Consider the following 23,142-nt stretch of genomic DNA (forward strand, 5'->3'; position numbering starts at 1 on the left):
TCTCAAGAGTTTTCTTAACACTGAGTTTGAAATTAAAGACTTGGGAGAACTCAAATATTTCTTGGGAATTGAAGTTGCCAGATCTAAGGATGATATCTTCATTTCTCAACGGAAGTATGTTCTTGATTTTCTTGTAAAGACTGGGAAACTGGGGGATCAACCTACTTCTACTCCTATTGATCTAAATCATAAGTTGTCAGCGACTGAAGGTGAATTTTTGCCTGATAAGGGGGTGTTCTAGAGACTGGTTGAGAAGTTACTTTCCTTTGCATGACTCGACCAGATATCTCCTATGCAGTTAATGTAATCAGCCAGTTTATGCATTCTCCCAGAAATACACATTTAGCAGCTATTGAGAGAGTTATGTGCTATCGAAAAGGAACTCCAGGGAAAGGTATCGTGTTTGCTAAGCATGGACACATGAAGCTGGAAGCATACACTAATGCTGACTGGGCCGGATGTATTGATGATAGGAGGTCTACTTCAAGTTACTGTGCTATGGTAGCAGAGAACATTGTATCGTGGAGGAGTAAGAAGCAATCTGTAGTGGCAAGATCTTCAGTTGAAGCGGAATACAGGGCAATGGCACATGGAGTTTCTGAATTTCTATGGTTGAGATCACTTTTAGATGAATTGGGTATAGATTGTGAGAAGCCAATGATGTTATATTGTAACAACCAGACTGCTATCAACATTGCACACAACCCTGTCCAACATGACAGAACTAAACACATTGAGATTGATAGGCATTTTATACGAGACAGTTGCCTCGAGAAGTCTGTCTACCATTTGTTGCTTCTGAAGAACAATTGGCTATTGTTTTGACAAAAGGTGTTCCTAAAGGAAAGCTGGTTCATTATATAAGCAAGCTGGGCGTGATGGATATCTATGCTTAGCTTGAGGGAAAGTGCAGAGAGACTAGGCCAAATGGGCCCTAGCCCATTAGTGTCCTTATTAGTTCTTTCATGTTATGTTTTCTTATTGGGCCTTTAGTTCTTTTTATGTTTTTCTAAGTTTAGTGCTGATGTGGACGCCTACTTAAGGGCCTCCTTGTAATTTATGTAACTAAAGTACGTTTTATAAAAGATAAGAGTAGGGGAAAGAGGAGACATTCGAACTCCTTCTTCTTGCTGTCTCCTTCTTCTTCTCTGATTTCTTTTACTTTATTCTGAAATATTATACTAATTTTATTAGTTTTGAATAACATCTATTCTCAAGTAAGTTGTCATTTTTTGTATTTACTTTTATTGCCTAGCTTTTTTTCCATTTTATCTATTGTTATAGGTTTGTTTATGTGCCTTGTCAACACACAAAAGAGGTTCTTGCAAATATGTTAGTGGAATGTTTTTTAGATTGGAATATTGATAGAAAGTTATCTACAATTACTGTTGATAATTGCACTACAAATGATGTCATTTTCAATGATATTATGGATAAGCTTTCTATGAATTCACTTATGTTGGATGGAATATTCTTGCATATGCATTGTTGTGCACATATACTTAACTTGATTGTACAAGATGAATTAGTTGTGATTGGAGATGCCACTGAAAAAATTCATGACAGTATTGTGTATTGGAAAGCAACTCCCAAAAGAGAACAAAAATTTGAGGAAACATCCCGACAGTTGCAAATTCAAAGTAGTAAGAAATTGTCTCTTAATTGTAAAATCAGATGGAATTCAACATATGAGATGCTTCATACTGCTTTGATTTATAAGGATTTTTCTCTCGCTTAAGGCAACGCGAATCACAATATAAATGTTTGCTAAGTGAGGAAGAGTGGGAGTTGGCAAAGGAAATTTGTGGGAGGTTAAAATTATTTTATAATTTATAATGTGACGAGTTATTCTCAGGAACTAAGTATCCCACAACAAATTTATATATTCCCAAAGTTTGTGATATCAGAATAGCATATTCATGTGAAGTTGTAAGGAATATGACATTGAAAATGTTGGAGAAATTTAACAAGTATTGGTGTGTGATTAATGGCATTTTGGGTGTGGCAGCAATGTTGGATCCAAGATATAAGATGAAGTTGATGGAGTATTATTTTCTTATGATATATGCAGATGGTGCATTGGAGGAGATTGAGAGGATTTGTCAATTGTGTAATGACTTGCTTCATGAGTATCAATCCAAATCCAAGTATAAAGAAGTTGGACATGGTAGTGAAACTTTAGTTAATCCGATTTACATATTTGAAGTCAGAGTTGGACCATTATTTGGAAGAAAATGCATTGCCTAGAACTCAGAACTTTGATATTTTAGCTTGGTGGAAGTCAAATGGACTCAAGTATCCTACCTTACAAACAATTACCAGGGATGTGCTAGCTATTCATATTTCCACAGTTGCTTCAGAGTCTGCTTTTAGCACTGGGGGAAGGATAGTAAGTCCACATCGTAGTAGACTTCATGCCCAGACATCAGAGGCATTGATGTGTTCTCAAAATTGGTTGGCGTATGAAATTCAAGGTAATGTTATTTAAATCGAATCTTTATATCTTGAAAAAAATGAATGTTCATCGTTTCACCTTAATAATTAACTTTCTTCTTTTATGTAGATGCTCTTGTTGGTGAGGATCCTTTTACTTATAACACCATCAATAGTGATGATTTAGATATAGATGATAAAGTATTTAAATAGTGATGATTCTAATATAGTTTTAACTTAATCTCCATATACTAACTCAGTTTTTTTTTTATTGTTTTAGGAAAGTGGGGTTGTGGATTGAAGTAGAAAGTTGTTTGAGTGAGGTGGAGTCTGGTGCACAGTTCTATCAGGTTAGTTTTAACTTAATCTCCATATAATAACTCTTTATTGCTCTGGGAACTTTGATGAAGCTTTAGGAATGAATATATATCATTAAAGCAGCTATGATTACCTCTTGAAGCTTTTCTATGATTACCTCTTTTGTAGGGTCAAGATGTCTACAGCATCTCAGTGGTTTCTGACAAAGGAAATGCCAATCCACAGTCATTCTCTCCAAATGGATATAGATATTGACTTATTGAGAAAGAAAACTTGGAGTAATACAGACATTCTCCTCTCCAAATGGACCTATTTCAGAAGAATTTCTTGAATGTTGCTTGATGTTTCCAGCATCTCGCTTCTATTTTTTTTAGTTGGAACTTGGTAAATGGTAATGGAATATAGGTCCATTTGGCATGGGCTCCATTCAGCCATTCCTTCTATTTTTTCAAGTGCTTAGAACTAGTCTTGTTCTTACATGGCAGCAGCCGTGTTCTTTCATTTTGTTTGTTTGCCAAGCAAATGAGTAAAATAAAACCTGAAATGAAGTGAAATCAGGAACAAGAGTAAAATAGATGGAAATTTTTCATGCCAAAATATTTCAGCTAGTATTTCTATCTCTTTCGTGGTAAAAAGTAAAAACCTTGTTTTTTTGTTGCTTTTCATTTGATATATTGTGAATGATAAGGAAAACAAGGTTTTTCGTAGTAGAACAAGGAGAAATATAGCTCAAAATATCAGCATGAAAAAGAAATACTTTCAAATTAATTTTATAGTGAAATGAACGGCATTAGGCTCTACAGCCAAAACTTTGATTTCCTCTTCAAACTTTTGGAAGTTGGAGTTGGATACAGTCATCGGAGCGGGGAAATGTCGGGGATTACCCGCCCCTAGATCATTGGTTGCGGGGCGGGTACATGTCGGGGATTCCCCATCCCCGACGGGGCTGGGGATGGGGGTTGAATCTTTACCCCGATACCGGGGACAGTGCGGGGATTTTAGCCACGGGGCGGGGATAAGGAGGGGGTGCCCCGCCCCGTTTCCATCCCTATGAGGCCTACATAAGCTAGTGTTTTAAAAGTGAGAGGGGCAAGAAAGTACAAGGGCCTTCTAGTGCCTGAGGTAGGTGCAAATGTTTGGAAAAAATAAAAATAAATACATTATTGCATAAACAAATGAAACCTGGATTTAAAAGAAATTAAATGTTTTAAGAACCTAACTAGCTCAAGTCAAATGCGTAAGCATAACATATAAAACAATTTCGAAGTGAAAGTGAAAGCAAATAAATGTGGATCATACTTAAGTGCTTCAAGAACCCAACAATTCAAGTATGTAAAACTGTCAACATTTTTGGCCTGTATGTATAAGGGGGTTGGTTTCATGATTCTGGTCACAGTTTATTCTGGGTCTTGGAAGGGGTCGTATCAGGACTTCTAGAACAGAAGTCCCACCCCACCCTACCTCTCTCTCTCTCATCCTTTGGAGGTTGGCTCCCTCAAAGAGCCCTGTATTAGGCAGATTCCTAACATTTTGGTATCAAAGCAAGCATGCAATCCCCCTCACTTACACTCCCCTTCAGTAATAAGAATAGGCAATGGGACTTTAGGAGCAAGAACACCCTTCTCACCACTCTCCCCTTGAAACCCTAGGAAAATAAGGAATATCCTCAAAAAAGTACCTCCCCTCCCTTGTATTAGGCAAATTCCTAATGTTTTGGTATCAGAGCAAGCATGCAATCCCCCTCACTTGCACTCCCCTTCAGTGATTAGAATAGGCAATGGGACTTTAGGAGCAAGAACACCCTTCTCACCACTCTCCCCTTAAGATTAAACCCTAGGAAAATAAGGAATATCCTCAGAAAAGGTAACATCCATAGATACAAACTGAGAGATAGAGAGAGGACCATAGTAGCAATAACCCTTTTGATTTTGTGCATAACTAAGGAATATACACTTGGTGGCCTAGGATCAAATTTAGAATGATGGGGTCTCAAAATCTGAACAAAACAAGTGCACCCAATAACCTTTCAAGGGAATAGTGAACAAATCTTTATTAGGGTATAGTAAAGAAAAAAGGAGTTTTCATATCTAGGACCTGGGATAGAACTCTATTAATGACATACACGATTGTGTGATTGGAACTCTATTAATGAGATACACGGTTGTGTACTAGGGAGTAGGCCAGAGACAAGGTAACGCAATCTCTAGTAAGTAGTTGTTGTTTCATAATATCATAACCTGAGTTCAGTCCAATAAGAAACTTAAACACTATTTGTTTCAGCCAACTTCCTATAAGTTGTTGCATCCTTCTAGCTTTCCCACTCAATTGTCTCTAAGTAGGTTAATCTCATGCCATAAAGATTCCAAGGTAGAGAAGTAAACCAATACAGGTTTCTCCCCCTACATAGGATTATTTACTTCACTTTTTAATTCATCAAATGCTCTAACATTAAGAGGTTGAGAGTAAGTTCCTTTCATATTCTCCCAAATTTCCTTGGTTGTCTTCACCCAAAGATAATCTTTACTAATGTGGGGCTGCATAGAGTTGCACAACCAAGTCATTAATAAATAATTTTCTTAAACCCATTTGGAATGGGATAGATCTTCCCCGTCTGATTTCTTAGTGTCTCCAGTCAAATATCCCAACTTTCCTCTCTCCAATGGCCATCATGGCTAATTGAGCCCATTGCAACTAATTTGTCCCATCAATCTAACCGTGGTGATCTAAAAAGCATTAGTATCTGACACACTTCTAACACCCACAAGTCCCTCCCCATGTGTTTTTTATTCATTCCCAACAGTCTCCATACTGAACATTGCACAAGTAATTCCCCAACCCAAGAAGAACAGCCCAATTCTACCCTTCTCTAAGAGAAGTGTCCTCCGAAGGGCTATACAACAACCAAAAAGGATAACAGTCCACTGGTTCCTCCTACAATTCTAAGAAAAAAAGGAGTGAGAGAAGAACCTGCTGATCACAAGGACTGATCACTTTCCAGAGAAAAATCTAAAGCAGATCATGGAGAAAACCCAAAAAGAATAATCACTCCCTCTAGAAAATTCCAAATGGCTTCTATCAGCTGTCTATCTCAATGGAAGGAGAAAATATGCCCAGAAAACATTGAGCATCACTTCCAATCTGATGTTTAACTCCTAAACCTTGAACAACTCTGCGTTCTCTGATTCTTCCTAGTCACTGGGCAATTTCCGAAGTCAAAGAAAGCTTTGGGCAGCAGCTACCAACTCCAATAGCCTCCACGAACCTTAAACTCCAACCCTAAAAACCTCCCATGTAGCTGGCTGGATCAAGCCCACATGAGAATCCTATTCAGCACTAAACCTGCTCTGATACAAACTTGGTTGTAACAGTTGATAACAGAAAAAAGATTTATGATGAAAATAGCAAAGAAAAAATAAAGAAAAGGAGAGAAGATGCAGAAGACAAGAGGAAGATAAGGGCAGAGAAAATAAGAGAAAAGGGGAGCAGAATGTAATGGTCCTACCGCCCAGAAGAAAAACAGTCTTCTAATATGAATGGACTGTCTAAAAAGCTGTAGAAAAGTGATTGAGAACAGTAGAAATCAAGATTCAAGAAGAGAGAAGAGGAAGAAGAAGATAGCGGCAATAAGGGTTCAGAGAGAGATTTTCGAACATAATTTCCTCTTACACCCCTAATCCCTTTTCTTTAACTTAATTTCAGTAATTTACAGAGAGGCCTTTAGTTAGGTGAATAATTAAAAGTATATAACATAAGAGAAAAGGCCCAAGTTGAGGCCCATTACAGCAAAGAACACAAAGAAACAAAAGAAGAAAATAGTCTATGGGCCATTCGGACCATCTTCTCTACGCTCCCCCTCAAGCTGAGCATATGCCAAGCTAACTGTCCTTGGTAAGGAAATCAGCTAACTGTCCTTCAGAAGAGATAAAAGGTAGACAAACTTCTCCAAAAGCCCCCCTTTCTCGAATAAAATGTCTGTCAACTTCAATATGTTTGGTTCTCATGTTGCACTAGATTGTGAGCAATGTTGATGGCAGCCTAATTATCACAATATAACATTAATGGTTTATCATGCTCAATACCTAGTTCCTCCATCAAGGATCGAAGCCGCAGCAGCTCAAAAACTCCATGAGCCATGACCCTGTATTCAGCTTCGGCTGAAGATCTGGCAACAACTGATTGTTTCTTGCTTCTCCAAGAAACAATATTACCCACCACCAAGCTACAGTACCCAGAAGTAGATCTTCCGTCATTAATATTTTCGGCCCAATCAACATCTGTGTAGGCTTCAAGTTTCATATGACCATGCTTAGCAAATAGAATTCCCTTTCCAAGAGAATCCTTCAAATAACACAGAATTCGTTCTGCTGCTGCCATGTGAGTATCCTTGGGATCATGCATGAACTGACTAATGCAGCTGACAACATATGCAATGTCTGGCCAAGTTATGCACAGATAGAGCAACTTCCCAAGTAACCTCTGGAAGACTCCCTTGTCTTTCAACAATACTCCATCTGAAGCAGAGAGTTTATGACTCATATCAATAGGAGTAGCAACTGGTCTAGCACCCATCTTCCCTGTTTCAGTGAGCAAGTCATGCACATACTTTCATTGAGAGATAAGGATCCCATCCTTAGATCGAGCAACTTCTATGCCAAGAAAATATCTCAATTCCCCCAGATCTTTGATCTCAAACTTTGTATGAAGGAAAGATTAAGATCATTAATCCCTGATACATCATTGCCGGTCACAACAATATCATCAACATACACAATCAGATATACTGCTAAAGAGCCTCTCCTCTTCACAAAGAGGGTATGATCAGACTAAGTCTGTATATAGCCAAAGTTAACAAAGGCAGCCCTAAACCTTTCAAACCATGCCCTAGGAGACTGTTTAAGTCCATAAAGAGATTTCTTTAGCTTGCAGACTTTCCCTTCCATATCTGTGTCACACATCCCTGGAGGAAGAGACATATAGACCTCATGTAACTCTCCATTCAGAAATGCATTTTTTACATCCAGCTGGTAAAGTGGCCAATCTGAATGTGCAGCCTGAGATAGCAAAACCCTCACAGAAGTCATCTTTGCAACCGGAACAAAGGTCTCCAGATAGTCAATCCCATATGTCTGTGTATAACCTTTTGCAACCAGCCTAGCTTTGTACCTTTCAATGGTACCATCATCATGATATTTGATAGTGAAAACCCATTTATAGTCTACTGGTTCCTTCCCTTCAGGCAAATCAACCACTTCCCAAGTGTCATTCTTATGTAGGGCATCAATTTTTGTTCTCATAGCATCCCTCCATTCTAGAATAGTAAGAGCTTCTGACACAGACCTGGGTATTGGGTTAGAAGCAACAAAAGAAAGATAGCGAAAATATGGAGAGAGAAAACTATAAGAAAGGTGTTTGGAAATGTAATGTGCAATACACTTCCTTTTACCTTTCCTGATAACAATAGGGACATCAAAGTCTAGGAAGGATGGCTCCAAAGGGACTGTATCAATACATGTCTCTTCTGTGACTGGAAGTGCAGGAGACTCATGTGATGTAGAGGAAACAATCTGCTCACTTCTAGTTCTCTACCGCTGGTACAACCTTGGATCAAAAAGAGGACGAGGAGGTAGTGGAGGAATAGGAACATTGGAATGAGAATGAGATGACTGATCCTCCCTTGACTCATTTGAATAAGGAAGAGGCTCAAAAGAAAACTCAACTAGGACAGGAAGGGGGAGAGCAAACAACTGTGACAAATTCTCCCCCTTTGGACAATGTCTCTCCTAAGGAGGATCATAAAAATAAGAAAGCTCATCAAAGGTGACATCCATTGAGACATACCGAGTTCTAGCCTTTGGATCAAAACAACAGTAACCCTTTTGTGTGGGGGAATAACCAAGGAAAATGCACTTATGGGCTTTTGGTTCATATTTATGTCTCTGGAAACTTGGAATGTGTACATAACAAGTACAGCCAAAGACACGAAGTGGAATAGGAAAAAGGTCCTTGCCCGGATACTGAAAGGAAACTTAAACCCCAACACTCTGGATGGCATACAATTGATTAGGTAGGTTGCGGTGAGAACAACATCTCCCTCAAAATCTTGTAGGGACATGTGAGGCAAATAGGATACTTCTTGCAACTTCAACAATACGCCAGTTTTTTCTTTCAGCAACTCCATTTTGTTCTGGAGTCCTAACACAGGAACTTTGGTGAATAACCCCCAAATAGTGAGATAGCAGGTTAGGGTTTCCTCAAAATATTCTTTTGCATTGTCGGATCTGAAAATTTTGATTCTAGTATCAAATTGGGTTAGAACAAATTCATGGAAGTGCCTCACAAGTTTGGGAACTTCATCAAAAATATCCAAGTATATCGTGAAAAATCATCAATGAACAAAATAAAATATTTGTAGTCCCATAGAGGGTAAGTGATAAGGCCCCCACACATCAGAGTGCACAATATGGAATGGAAAAGAATATCTTTTATTACTCAAAGGGTAACTGCTTCTACAATGTTTTGACAACTCACAAGACTCGCGATGAAGACTTGACAAACTAATTCCCTTAAATAGTTCTGGGAATAAATGACTCAATGCAATAAAAGAAATATGACACAAACGAAAATGACATAACATGACACGACTGACAGACTCTGAAGATGTAGATCCAAAGGCAGCTTTCCCAAGTTGTCATTGGCCCTGTCAAGGAGTATCCAACAGATATATTTCATTCACCTCATGGCCACTCCCAATCACTTTTTGAGACTCTAGATCCTGAAAGACACAGTAGGAAGGAAAAAATGTTACACTACAATTCAAAGACTTAGTTAAGTTGCTTACAGATAACAAATTCGTATTCAGTTTGGGTACATGAAGAGCAGAAGGAAGTACCAAAGAATTTGTAGCCTTGATGCTTCCCTTGCCAGAGATAGGAGGAAGAGAGCCACCGGCTAGGGTGATTTTATCACTTCCAGGAAGCAAATCATAAGAAATAAACAAGGTGGAAAGGCTGGTCATATGGTCAGAAGCACCAGAATCAATAATCCAAGGGATCCTACAATTACCTGAGATAGTTGCATGATTGGCAGAAGCCCATATACCTGAATGAGCAAATGCAGAAGAGGTTGAATTTCCTGGAGGGTTAGAAGAAGAGGCCGCACCCTCTAGGTGACTGATCATCCTTCCAAACTTCTCATACTCTGCCTTCATAACTGCTAACTGCTCACTAGCAGTCATCTCTTCAGTTAGGCATCTGTCACTATCTAGACCAGCAACAATATTGACACTTCCTACCTTCATATTATCAGACTTCTTTTGAAAACGAAGGGGAATAAGCTTCGGATGCAATTTCCAACACTTGTCTTTTGTGTGTTTTGGTTTCTTACAGTACTCACAAATAACTTCCTTCTTCCCTGAGCCACCTGGATTTCCTGTAATTCCCTTAGGTTTCAGCCCCATGTTAGCAAAGTGATCATTTAGACCAGCCCCTTGAACCTGGACAAGTCTCCTGCTTTCTTCACTACTTACCAAGGCATAGGCTTGAGACAATGAAACACCATCCTTGGATAAGATGTTCTACTTTGTGATGTCATACTCGGGATTCAGCCCCGTCAAAAACTCAAACACCCTGTTTCTCTCAACTAGTTTCCTGTAGGTTTCAGCATCATTAGAACTTTCCCAAGCTACAGTTTCCATCAAGTTAATTTCTTGCCAAAGAGATTTCAGTATTGAGAAATAAACAGCCAAAGGTTTCTCCCCCTGCCTTAAATTTTTCACATCACTCCTCAGCTTGTATGCTCTAGCTACATTTAGTTTCTGGGAATAGGTTTCAGCCACACTATCCCATATTTCTTTTGCTGAATTCATCCACAAATAGTGTTGACTAATTTGAGGTTGCATCGAGTTCACAAACCATCTGATTACAATATAATTTTCTTGCATCCATTTTCATAGGATGGATGATGGATCATCTTCCAAGGGAGCCTTCTTGCTCCTGGAGATATAACCCCATTTGCCTCTACTGCATATATGAATTTTTACTGATTGTGACCATGCCAGATAATTAGTTCCATCTAGCTTGATTGTGGTCACAGCCAGTAGAGAGTCAACATAGGCTCCTAGAACCTGTTCGGATTCAGCAACATGCTTGTTTTCAACTTCCGAAGGGTACATCTTCTTAAAACACTTCAAAAATAGCTTCTACGAACTTCAAATAACAATCAATGAAGACAGAAAAAAAAATTGTGTTGTGAATCAACCTCTATGCAGTCGTACCTGTTGACTGCATCACACCCGGAACCTGGGAGAATCAGAAAAAACCCAACTGCACCTTGTAGACTTCACAGAACATGAGCAACTTGAATCGATCTTCAAGATGAAAAACAAGGAGTCTTTCAGTCACTAAGCGCCAAGGTCAAACTCCCTATGGGGCCCGCAAGCAGATTTCTCCAGTTAATTAGGGTTTCGGGCAGCACACTTGATACTGTCAAGAGGACGAAAAAGATAGCCTCCTTTTCTCCAAAAACCACTAACAACTAGGCTGAAAACTATTTCTTCAACTATTCATCCGATTCAGTTCTCCATACACACTGTGTATGGGAAGAAAGAGGAGAAAAGAGAGAAAAGAAGAACCCGCTCTGATACCAAGAATAAAAACAGCCTTCTAAAATGAATAGACTGTTTAAAAAGCTGTAAAAAAGTGATTGAGAACAGCAGAAATCAAGATTCAAGAAGAGAGAAGAGGAAGAAGAAGATGGCGGCAATAAGGTTTCAGAGAGAGATTTCCCTTTTCATTAACTTAATTTCAGTAATTTACAAAGAAGCCCTTAGTTGGGCGAATAATTAAAAGTACATAACATAAGAGAAAAGGCCCAACTTGAGGCCCATTACAGCAAAGAACATAAAGAAACAAAATAAGAAAACAGTCTATAGGCCATTCGGCCCATCTTCTCTACACGTCCCAATCATTATTATTTATATGAGCAACCACAATAACAAGTAGAAAGACAATAATACCCTGCCGCCTATAACAGCACAGTAAACCAGCAATAGAAAACAACATAAGTCATAATGTATGGGAAAACAACAGATAAAAAATAAATAGACATCAGATCTGGCATACTGTATCTCTACAGTTTTGATGTGACTTTTCGTAAAAATGTTGGGCCATTGTAAAATATGATGTATTAATAGCAATATAGGAATATCATTAAAACAAACCTTTTAAAAGAATCTTAGACACCGTGCCCAATGCTTTATTCTAAAAAAAGAGGCATCCTGAGCTACAAGATTCTAGGCTTCACAATTTATTTTGGAGCATTAACAAAATAATTCCCAAGACCTTATCCACGTGAATAAAATGTGATAAATTCACTTTACCTTCTTGTCAAGGATCCAGAAAAACATAATTCCAAAATTTTCTATTCACTTGAATAGGTTTATAAAAGGTCTCTTTGAGTCCTAAAGAGGTCTTTAGCAAGGTGACTAACCTCTTCATTATTTTCTATTTGTACGGTAGAAGCCTAGCCTTGGAAATTGATAACTTGTGCAGCAGAAAGCAGTTACATTGGGGTTCTTGACATGGGGGCCAATGGCCAAAAAATAACTCTATTACAATCTATCGAGGATACCCTATTTTTTGTGATGTTGGGCAGGAGCATCTATTAGATCATATGTAGTAAACTAGTTAGAAGCTATATCAGGCCTTTGTGTTAACATTTCCAAGAGTGATGTCAATACCTGTGGCTGTGGTTATGTTTTTTTTTTTTTTTTTTTTTTAATGGGAAACGGTAACTTCCATTAATTTAAGGAGACTTAGTGGGAACTGTCACCTTCATAAGCAAGGTGACCCCTCAACATAAAATAAATTACAAAGACACCCAGAAAAGGTTTTTCCCTACTAACTCCTTGCTTTGCTAAAGTGTTTGCTATTGCATTGGCTGATCTCTTAGTCCATTTAAAACAGACTTCAAGCTCCCTCTTTAGGTGCATAATTTCCCTTATAGATTGTCTAAGGGATCAGGTGCCCAAACTGTTTGTTTGCATCCAGCCTATTACCCAAGCTGTGGTTATGTTTAGGGGTAAGATGTATTCAAAATTGATTTACAAGCCAATGTTAGACCATCTTCAAAGAAGATTACCTTCTTCAAAGGCAAGATACTGGTCAAATTTGGCAACTTCCTCTCTCTTTTTCCTATCATGGTTGAAGCAGTTAATAAACTGGAAAAAAAATCGTAGGGGCTTCATTTAGAACGGAAGGATGAACTCATGTCCCCCTTGATCAATCAGAAGAAGGCTTGCGCAGATAGGGCAATGGAAGTAAGATATCTAAGACTAATCAAGACATACTGGCTTGAGCAGATGGGGATAATTCATTCCAGAGCCAGATAGTCAATGAAGAAAGGCAATCAAGGCTATGTATGATACTTGACAATCATGGTGTTAATCCAGTTAAAGTTGGGACTTATGGATACTCAATTTGAAAAGATGTTAAGAAAGTACAGTGTACATCTTAATTTCATTAAAAGCATCTGATATACATCTTTAAACTCTTTCTAAAAATTAATACAACTATATTTTTCCATTTCAGAAGAATAAAAAAAGAAATTGGAGAAAAAATTAAGGTTTCTTTCTTACTGACCTTTCACAAGAATTCTTTATGCAGCACTAACTTAGTTCATCTTTGCACAAACCCCATCGCTTGGTACACACTATTGAGAGTAGCATCTGCTATACAGGTAGCTTTTGTAGCTCCTTCTAGCAAAACCCCATCCAAATAAGCTGGATCAGATATGATTTCCTCATAGCGAACCTGCAACAAGAAGAAGAAGAAGAAAGAAAGAAGGAAAAAGAACAAAAAAGAAATAGAACAATGATTGAGACACTGAACCAAGTCACATTTTCGGAAAAATCAATCTTAAGGCAAAGTTAGGACAGTGATACAGGACAATCTGATGGTTCAATAAACCCAAGTAGATATATATATATAAAATATGCATTATAAGTATGTAATTATACGAGCTTACATGCATAATTGAGCAATAAGTATATGAATTTTACATGTCTATCAAGGATGTGTGGGGGCATTTGCTCTTAGGGGCAGTTTGACAACGCCTTTAGTGGCTGAACTGAATGGCATATTACATTGCTTTTAGTGGATAAACAATGAAAATAATAAATATTTGAAGCTACAGTAACCAACCTGTTAGAATGAGCCGAATAAGGGTAGTTTAGTCAACTTGTCTTTGTTAAGTTGTATGATTATGTGGCAGTTTTATTAGAGACACTCTGCCCCACACTTAAGTATGGGCAGTTTAGTCTTTGTACAAGTAATTAGAGACTAATTATTATTAAGGGGTCGACTGATAGGGTTAATCTGTGAGATTCGGCAGTCCCTTCATTTTCCTTCTTCTTCTTCCTCTTGCTGGTTCGGGTTATTATAGCAGCAGTCGAAACATGGTATCAGAGCAAGGTTCCTGACCTACTTCAGTTCGTGAACATCTCAGCAGTGTTCGTGACCTCTCTTTCTTCGTTTCTGGGCTGTCAATGGAGAAAACTGGTTCGTCCTAGGTCTGAAACATCTCAGCTCGTCTCTCTCTGCTGCGCATAACCTTCTTCATTAAGAAAATGACTTCAGCAGTGAATGGTTGGTTGAAACTCTCAAAAGAAGGTCGGTTATTTCTTCTCCTTGTGCTGCTGGTATTTCTGGGTAGAAAATCTTCAAGAACCTGCGAGTACTGATCAGAACCTAGAGAACTAGGTTTAATGTTGCCCTAGTTCTTGGAGAAAATCCCAAGAACGGGCTGTGTTTACAGTAGCCGAATGGTGTAAGGGCGGATGTAAGTGGCCGAATTGTGCAAAGTGTAATGCAGTGACCTAGCTGAGTTCTTTGTGGTCGTGTAGTGCCCTCTTAAAGGTGTTAAACAGGTCTGTACCGGGTGTAACAGATATGACTATGTGGTGGTGCTTGTGATGCACAATCTTTGTTGAGTGGTTGTAAGAGGGCTTGCATGTGATTAGTAAGTGTTGAATTGATGTTTATGTGGTTCGTGGTGTTGTGAAATCAGTAGTGGTGTGAACAAGAACAAGACTTGTGTATTGTGCTTAGGGACTGCTATAGGTGTTGGAACATCAAACTCCTAATAACAGCACTCAGTTGGTAGCTGGGAATTCAGGTTAGAAGCAGCGGTGAAAGAGTATCATAGCAGAAATGGGAGATGGGTATAATGATCAGAAACCTAGTGTGGTAGTTCCCTCTAACTATCTAGGTGTACAGATGACCTCAATTAAACTGAATGGTGAGAACTATGTTCCATGGGCCAAATCAATGGAAGTTCTCCTCAAGGCAAAGAGGAAAGTGAAGCATGTAAAAGAAGATAAACCACCAGCTGACTCTCCAGGGTTTGATGATTGGGAACAAGAGGATGCTCAAATCATGACCTGGTTATGGATTAGTATGGAACCAAAAATTAGTGGCAACTTCATGTTCCTAGATACGGCTAAGGATATATGGGAACATGCTAAGAAGCTGTATTCTGGACAAGATAATACTACAAGAGTATATCAACTTTATCAGGAATACTTTGATTTGCAACAAGGAAACAAAACCTTAGAAGAGTACTATGCCTGCATGAAGAATCTCAGAAATGAACTCAATGTCTATCATCCCCTCACTCCAAATGTTAAAGTTCAACAACAACAGAGGGAACAACTAGATGTTACAAGATTCTTAGTGGGGTTGAAATTGGAGTATGAACCAGTTAGAGCCCAAATATTAGGGAGCTCTACTCTTCCTACACTTGAGGAAGTATTTGCACGGCTTCGTAGGATTTCTTTGGGACAGACAGAGAATCCCACACAGTCTGATAGATCAGCACTTGTGACAGCCAGAGGAGGTGGACGTGGTACAAGACAGGGAGGACATGCCTCCCGAGGAGGCCGTGGTAGTTCCATGTTTGGCCGAAGTGGTGGTCGTGACTCAGGGGGAGGCCGTGGCAAAGGAAAGAGTAACTCTGCAAGGAAATGTACCCATTGTGGCAGGGAAGGACACTTGGTGAATTTCTATTATGATCTACATGGCCGTCCCTCTAAATGGGCTAATCATGTTGTAGCTGGTGAGGTTGATATCAATGATAGTAAACCGGCAGACCTAACTCCCTCCACATCTACATCTGCTTCTAGGAGGAGATGGTAAGTGTACCGCGTGATGAGTATGAACGGTTCCTTCAAACCACTTCACAGCATACCACTGCTACTCTGGCCCACTCAGGTATTGCTTGCATGTCATCTAAAACCTCTCCCTGGATTAATGACTCTGGAGCCTCTGATCACATGACTGAGTCTCCAGGTGTGTTCTCTTCTCTTTCTGAAACTTCCACATCACAAACTGTTACACATTCCAATGGTTCTTCATCTCCCATCTGTGGTGTTGGTAATGTTGACATGGCTTCCCTTTCTTTATCATTTGTTCTATATGTACCTATGTTTTCCTTCAATCTTATGTTTGTTAGTAAATTAACCAAGACTCTTAACTGTTCTATTACTTTCTTTCCTTCCTCTTGTGTTTTTCAGGATCTCAAGACGGGGAAGAAGATTGGTGGGGGGCATGAAGCTAGTGGATTGTATTATCTTGACGGTGGTGGATCCTCAATTGCTCTTCAGACTTCACTTACTCCACTACAGTGGCATTGTCGACTGGGACATCCTTCTCTCAAGGCACTCAAGATATTAGTTCCGTCTTTGAGTCATTTGTCAGTTTTACAATGTGAGTCATGTCAGTTTGGGAAACATCGTCGTGTTTCCTTCAGTCCTAGAGTTGAAAGTCATATGTTGAATCATTTTTCTTTGGTTCATTCAGATGTTTGGGGCCCGATCAAGATAGAGTCTTATAATGGGTACAAGTATTTTGTCTCTTTTATTGATGATTGTTCAAGGATGACATGAATTTACTTAATAAAAGAAAGAAATGATTTATTCTCCATTTTTCAAAAATTCCATGCTGAAATACGTACACAATTTGGTGTTCCAATCAAAGTTCTTCGTTCAGATAATGGTCGTGAATACTTTCTTACTTTGTTTCAATAGTATTTAGAACAGCATGGCATTATTCATCAAACCTCATGTGCATCCACTCCTCAACAAAATGGGGTGGCTGAACGAAAGAACCGTCAACTCCTCGAAACTGCTCGGTTTATTCTTCATCATATGAGTGTTCCTAAACGGTTTTGGAGTGATGCTGTACTCACTGCATGTTTCCTCATTAATCGGATGCCCTCCTTCAATCTTAATGGTCAGTCCCCCTTCTCTATCTTGTTCCCCACTTTATCTCCATTTCCATTAACTCCTCGTGTCTTTGGTTGTGTGCTTTGTTCACAATCTGAGTCCTGGAATAGACAAGAAAGATGCACGCTCCATTAAATGTGTCTTTCTTGGCTACTCTCAGACTCAAAAAGGGTACAAGTGTTATAATCCCATTACTCGGAAGTGCTATGTCTATCCTGATGTCACCTTTTTTTAGTTTGTCCCCTTCTTCTCAGGACCTGAAGCACCTTCGTCTCCACCCTTACTTCCTCTTCCTCTTCTTGTCAGTGATCCAGTTCCGGATGTTCCTGTTGGAGTAGACTCATCACCTCATCCAGTGCAGATCACTACTGAACGACCACCGATCCGGCAAGTGTATACACGTCGAACGACACCGGCCCCTCCTCTAGCTTCTACCTTATCTACGGATTCTGTCATGGCTCCTGTTGCTGAACCCTCAGAACTTGACCTACCCATTGCCTTACGGAAAGGTAAACGTAGTTGAAAGCTTAAGTATTGTAGTCGAAGTAGCAGAAGAAAGAAGAAGACCAAGAGATGCTGAGACTGTCGAACTGAATAACCCAGTTGATAGTACTCTTATTTATTGTAGAGTATAGTACAATGTTATAAAAAAAGACTGGAATGCCCCTGATTAGTGATGGGACACCCAGACAACTTAAAACACTAAACAAACTTAGGCCCATTAACATAGGCCCAATACATAATAACTTAAACTCAAATACAGGCTAATAAGAACTCTTATCAGTCGAACCATCACTACATAAAAACCTTCAACCTAACACTTCCCCTCAAGCTAAGCATGGATGTCAATCATGTTTAGCTTGCCAAGAAGGTCCATGAACTTTGCTGCAGCCAACCCTTTAGTCAGTGCATCTGCAATTTGCATCTCAGATGGAGTGTAAGGAATGTAGAGTTCTTCCGAGACTATTCTCTCTCTAACAAAATCTCGATCAATCTCAATATGTTTTGTCCTGTCATGTTGCACAGGGTTATTTGCAATGTTTAGCTTGCCAAGAAGGTCCATGAACTTTGCTGCAGCCAACCCTTTAGTCAGTGCATCTGCAATTTGCATCTCAGATGGAGTGTAAGGAATGTAGAGTTCTTCCGAGACTATTCTCTCTCTAACAAAATCTCGATCAATCTCAATATGTTTTGTCATGTCATGTTGCACAGGGTTATTTGCAATGTTGATGGCAGCCTTGCTGTCACAATACAGTCTGAGAAGACCCTCAGCTTTAATACCAAGCTCATTAAGAAGGGTCCTGAGCCATAGGAGTTCAGCAACCCCGTGAGCCATAGCTCGATATTCTGCTTCTGCACTTGATCTAGCAACTACATTCTGCTTCTTACTGCGCCATGTGACCAGGTTCCCTCCCACAAATGTACAATATCCCGAAGTTGATTTTCTGTCTCCAACAGAACCAGCCCAATCTGCATCAGTATAAGCTTCAATTTCAATTCTATTGTTTTTTCTGAATAGAATTCCCTTTCCTGGGCAAGTCTTCAAGTACCTGAGAATCCTTTCAATTGCTTTCATATGAGGGATCTTTGGAGAGTGCATGAACTGATTGACAACATGCACAGCATAAGCAATATCTGGCCGAGTGAGGGATAAGTATATCAGCTTCCCTACCAATTTTTGGTATCTCTCTCTATCACAGTAGTCCTTCCATACTGATTCCTGTAGGCCATGATTCTGTTCTATTGGAATATCTGCTGGCCTACACCCCATCATGCTTGTTTCCTCTAGGAGGTCATGAACATACTTCCGCTGACATATGTAGATTCCCTCTCTTGACCTTGCAACTTCAATCCCAAGAAAATATCTCAAATGGCCCAAGTCTTTGATCTCAAATTCTGAAGCTAGAAACTCCTTCAGTCTTTTTATCTCTTCCAAGTCATTACTGGTAATTACCATATCATCCACATAAACAATGAGTGCAGTAAGTTTGCTATCCTGTCTCCATATGAACAAGGTATGGTCTGCACCACTCTGAGTGTACCCCACTTTCTTCATGGCCCCACAAAGCCTCTCAAACCATGCACGGGGAGATTGCTTCAACCCATATAATGCTTTCCTCAGTTTGCACACCTTTCTACCAAACTCATAGCTTGGTGAAGGTTCCATAAATACCTCTTCATAAGGTCACCATTTAGGAAGGCATTCTTCACATCCAGCTGATGAAGTTCCCATGAAAAATTTGCTGCTAGTGACAGTAGAACCCGAATTGTGTTGAGCTCTGCTACTAGGGCAAAGGTTTCTTTGTAGTCAATCCCTTCTTTTTGAGTAAACCCCTTTGCCACAAGTCTAGCCTTGTACCTTTCAATGGACCCGTCCTCCCTGTGCTTTACAGTAAACACTCACTTGCACCCAACAGTACTCTTCCCCTCTGGCAGATCCACTAATTCCCAAGTTCTTGCTTTCATTAGGGCTTTCATCTCTTTGTTCATAGCTTCTTTCCACCTTGGATCAGACACAGCCTCTGAGTACCTAGAAGGAACATGCACAGAGGAAAGAGCAGACACAAAGGAGTGATAGGCAGGAGATAAATGTGAGTAAGAAACAAAATCAGCAATGGGGTGTCGGGTGGTGCAAGAGCGGATAGGCTTACGGAGAGCAATAGGAAGATCCAAATCAGAAGTATGTGAGTTAGAATTACCTTGGATTGTAGAGACAGATTGATTCGAGTCCAACTGGTTGCTGTCATGAGGTTGGGGGCCCCTTTTTCTTCTGTTGTGAGTATCTCTTTCTGTTGCCTACTGGAGCCTTTAGGAACATCTGCAGCATCAAGAGAGGTAACCGACACAATGGGAGCCTCACTGGGTTGACCCGGAATGCCACAACAAGGAGTAGAAGAAGAGGATGGAAGACCCGAGGCAGATAGGGGAACAAAAAAGGAGGGAGAATGAGAATCCTCTTCCATCCCACTAGTCTCCCCCTAAAGAGGATTCTGAGAAGACTGAAAATAGGGTTGAGACTCAAAGAAAACCACATCTCTGGTGACATACTTTCTCTTGGAGACAGGGTCATAACACTTATAACCCTTTTGTGTAGGAGAGTACCCCAAGAATATTCCCTTTGTAGCCTTAGGATCCAGCTTGGTCTTCTTTGGATCCTTCACATGTATGAAACATATACAGCCAAAGACCCAAGGAGGAAGGGGAAAGTCTGGAAGAGTGGGACACAAAACAGAGAAAGGGGTTTTCATACCCAACACCTTAGATGGCACCCGATTTATCAGATATGATGCAATAAGTACAGCTTGAGACCAGTATTGCTTGGGGACTTTGTGCTGGAATAATAAGACTCGAGTTGTCTCCAATAGATGTCTATTCTTGCGCTCAGCAATCCCATTCTACTGAGGGGTATTAGCATAGGATGACTGATATAATATGCCAGCATCTTCCATGAATAAGTTCAAGGATTTTTCAAAGTATTCAACAGCATTATCTGACCTGAATTGCTTAATCTTCTTATTAAACTGTGTTTCAATCATCTTGCAAAATGCCATAGTTATCCGTGGTACTTCATCCCGTCCTTTTAACAGGTAGATTCATGTGCATCGAGAGTAGTGGTCAATAAAACTGATAAAGTACCGGAAACCATCAATAGAAACGATGGGTGAAGGACCCCAGACATCAGAATGAACCAAATCAAAAGGAGCACAAATTTCATTACTGGAAATTGGATAAACAGTTCTACATTGTTTTGACATTTGACATACTTCACAGATTAAACTTTGACTTGAAATGCCCTTAAACAATTCAGGAAACATTTCTAATGAAGAGAAAGACACATGACCTAGCCTAACATGCCAAAGATACAACCTAGCTATTGACTCCACACTCTCCGGACTACTAGCAGCAGATGCTTGTAAGGCTGAACCGGTGTCTGCATCAAAACAGTAGAGGCCTCCATACTCAAGACCGCTCCCAATCGTTCTCCTCATCAATCTGTCCTGGAAGACACAATGAGTAGGAAAAAAAGTTATACTACAGTTCAAATTTTTGGTAAGTTTTGAAACAGACAAAAGATTTGAGGCAAGACTGGGAACATGTAAAACTGATTTAAGAGAGAGGTCCTTGCTTAGGTCAACCACCCCCTTTCCAGAGATGGTGGAGAAAGACCCGTCAGCAACTCTCATCTTATCCTGACCAGACAACAAATTATATGAAGAGAATAGGGAGGACATATCTGTCATGTGGTCAGTAGCACCGGAATCAATAACCCTAGAAGTAGAGTCAATAGAGTTAGTGGCACTGAAAGCAGAGACTGTACCTGATCAGGCAAGAGATGTGGAAGCAAAAGAATTATTCCTTAGACGGGCTAATGCCGTGCTAAGGACCTCTACCTCACTAGCAGTGAAGCCCAAAGCACCAGTTCCAGAGGAATCAGCAACCTGTCCCATAGGAGAAGAAGACACTGTTGGTATATTCTGTGAGTTGTCACCATTGTTGCTGGTGACAAGATTCCCACTTGCCGCATGACCCTTTTGTTGTTTCTTGTCCTTTCTTAATGCAGCTGGCTTCAGGTGAGGGTACAAGACCCAACACTTTTCTTTTACATGTCTCTCACCACCACAATGAGTACACTTGAGGTGCTTCTTGTCTGGATGTCTGTTTCCCTTAGTAGAAACCAGGGCTGAATGTTCTCCAAATTGTTCAGTTGGTTGAGTCTGGGAGTCAACTTGCATCTCCTTTCTCCTGACTTCTTCATTCCTCACCAGATAATAAACATGGTGTAACTCGGGCAATTCATCTCTCCCCAGAATTTGTGACCTTATACCCTCATACACTGGGTCCAGACCAGCCAAGAACTTGAAGGCTCTGCTCTCTTCAATCTGCTTATCATATCTCTCCTTGTCCCTGGCATTTTCCCAATCTAATATCAAGTAATGGTCAAGTTCTTCCCAAAGACCTTCCAGAGTTGCAAAGTATGTGGCAACTGTCATATCACCTTGCCTTAAGGCAGCAATGTCTTGATTCAATCTATAGATTCTAGCATTGTTTTTCTTTTGTCCATAGGTCTTAGACACCTTTTCCCAAATCTTGGCTGCTGTAGGAAAGTGATGAACAGTCCTAGCAACTCGAGGAGTCATAGAGGCAAGCAACCAGGACATAATTGTGGCATTCTCCTTGCGCCACACAACATATTCTGTACTGCCAACTTCAGGTTCCTTCTTGCTCCCATCTAGGTAGCCTGTGAGATCATGGGAAGTAATAAACAACATTGTGGAAACTGACCACTCCCTGAAGTTGTATTCATCCAGCAGCACACTTGTAATCTGCAAGCTGTGCAGATTAGGGTTTTCCAGATTTGAAGACCTTGCCGCAGGTCTGTTATCCCTAGAAGAAACTTCTCCGGATATTGAAGACATCTTGAGTGCAGCCTCTGTGTAGATGACACTGATTAAGACTAGTCGAAGCAGTTCTGAAGATTCTGAACCAGTTCTGGAGCAGGTTCTGATTAGTCGAAGTGTTCACAGCAGGTTCTGACAGCTCTCAACACAGCTTCAGACTTGCCGAGACTGTCACAGTTCTGAAGCAGTTCAGTTACAGCAGCAAGTGAGGAGTTATGGGCTGGTAACCGACCTGGAACTAAGGGCTCTCCACTACTGTGCTATGCAGACTCCACTTGAACTTCGAGTACTACAACTGTAAAGAGATGCCCCTCCTTACGACCAATACTACAACTGCTGAAATCAGTCCTCAACTAGGTCTGTCCTATACAGACCTCTCTTACCAGTCGAATAGCTGCTAACTACTAGAAATAGTCTAGTAGGACATCAGCTTCTGGGTCTTACTTCCCTTGCGCCCTACAACCAAGGGAAACCCTAGGTTCGAACTTTGTGTTGTTCTCCTACAACCCTAAGGTTTCACAACAGCAACCAAGATGAAAAAAAAGAAGAAAGACAGCAGGAGAGAGAAGATGGCATCGGCTGTAACCAGGAAGGTGCTCAATGCTTTGATACCAGGAAAGCTAAAGTGTTGTAGTTGAAGTAGCAGAAGAGAGAAGAAGACCAAGAGATGCTGAGACTGTCGAACTGAATAACCCAGTCGACAATACTCTTATT

General features: G+C 40.1%; 1 protein-coding gene across 24 annotated transcripts in view; it reads right to left on the minus strand.

Moving 5' to 3' along the window:
• Nucleotides 1–23,142, minus strand: part of OVA4 (Nucleotidylyl transferase superfamily protein) — an 85,680-nt gene that overhangs the window by 10,475 nt on the left and 52,063 nt on the right. For 13 of the 24 annotated variants that reach the window (XR_016078523.1, XR_016078520.1, XM_088891310.1 and 10 more), the window contains one exon: nt 13,389–13,559. Coding sequence is in view for 13 of the 24 variants with exons in the window: in XM_088891310.1 (XP_088747436.1) it covers nt 13,425–13,559 (135 nt within the window). In the remaining 11 variants the exon portion in view is untranslated. Of the gene's footprint in view, nt 1–2,908; nt 3,290–11,516; nt 11,773–13,388; nt 13,560–23,142 lie in introns of those variants that run through there. The other 11 variants (XR_016078519.1, XR_016078514.1, XR_016078518.1 and 8 more) reach the window with 3 other exon arrangements.

The sequence above is a fragment of the Nelumbo nucifera genome, chromosome 7 (genome assembly GCF_055504915.1).
Source record: "Nelumbo nucifera cultivar China Antique chromosome 7, China Antique-T2T, whole genome shotgun sequence".
NCBI classification, from domain to species: domain Eukaryota; kingdom Viridiplantae; phylum Streptophyta; class Magnoliopsida; order Proteales; family Nelumbonaceae; genus Nelumbo; species Nelumbo nucifera.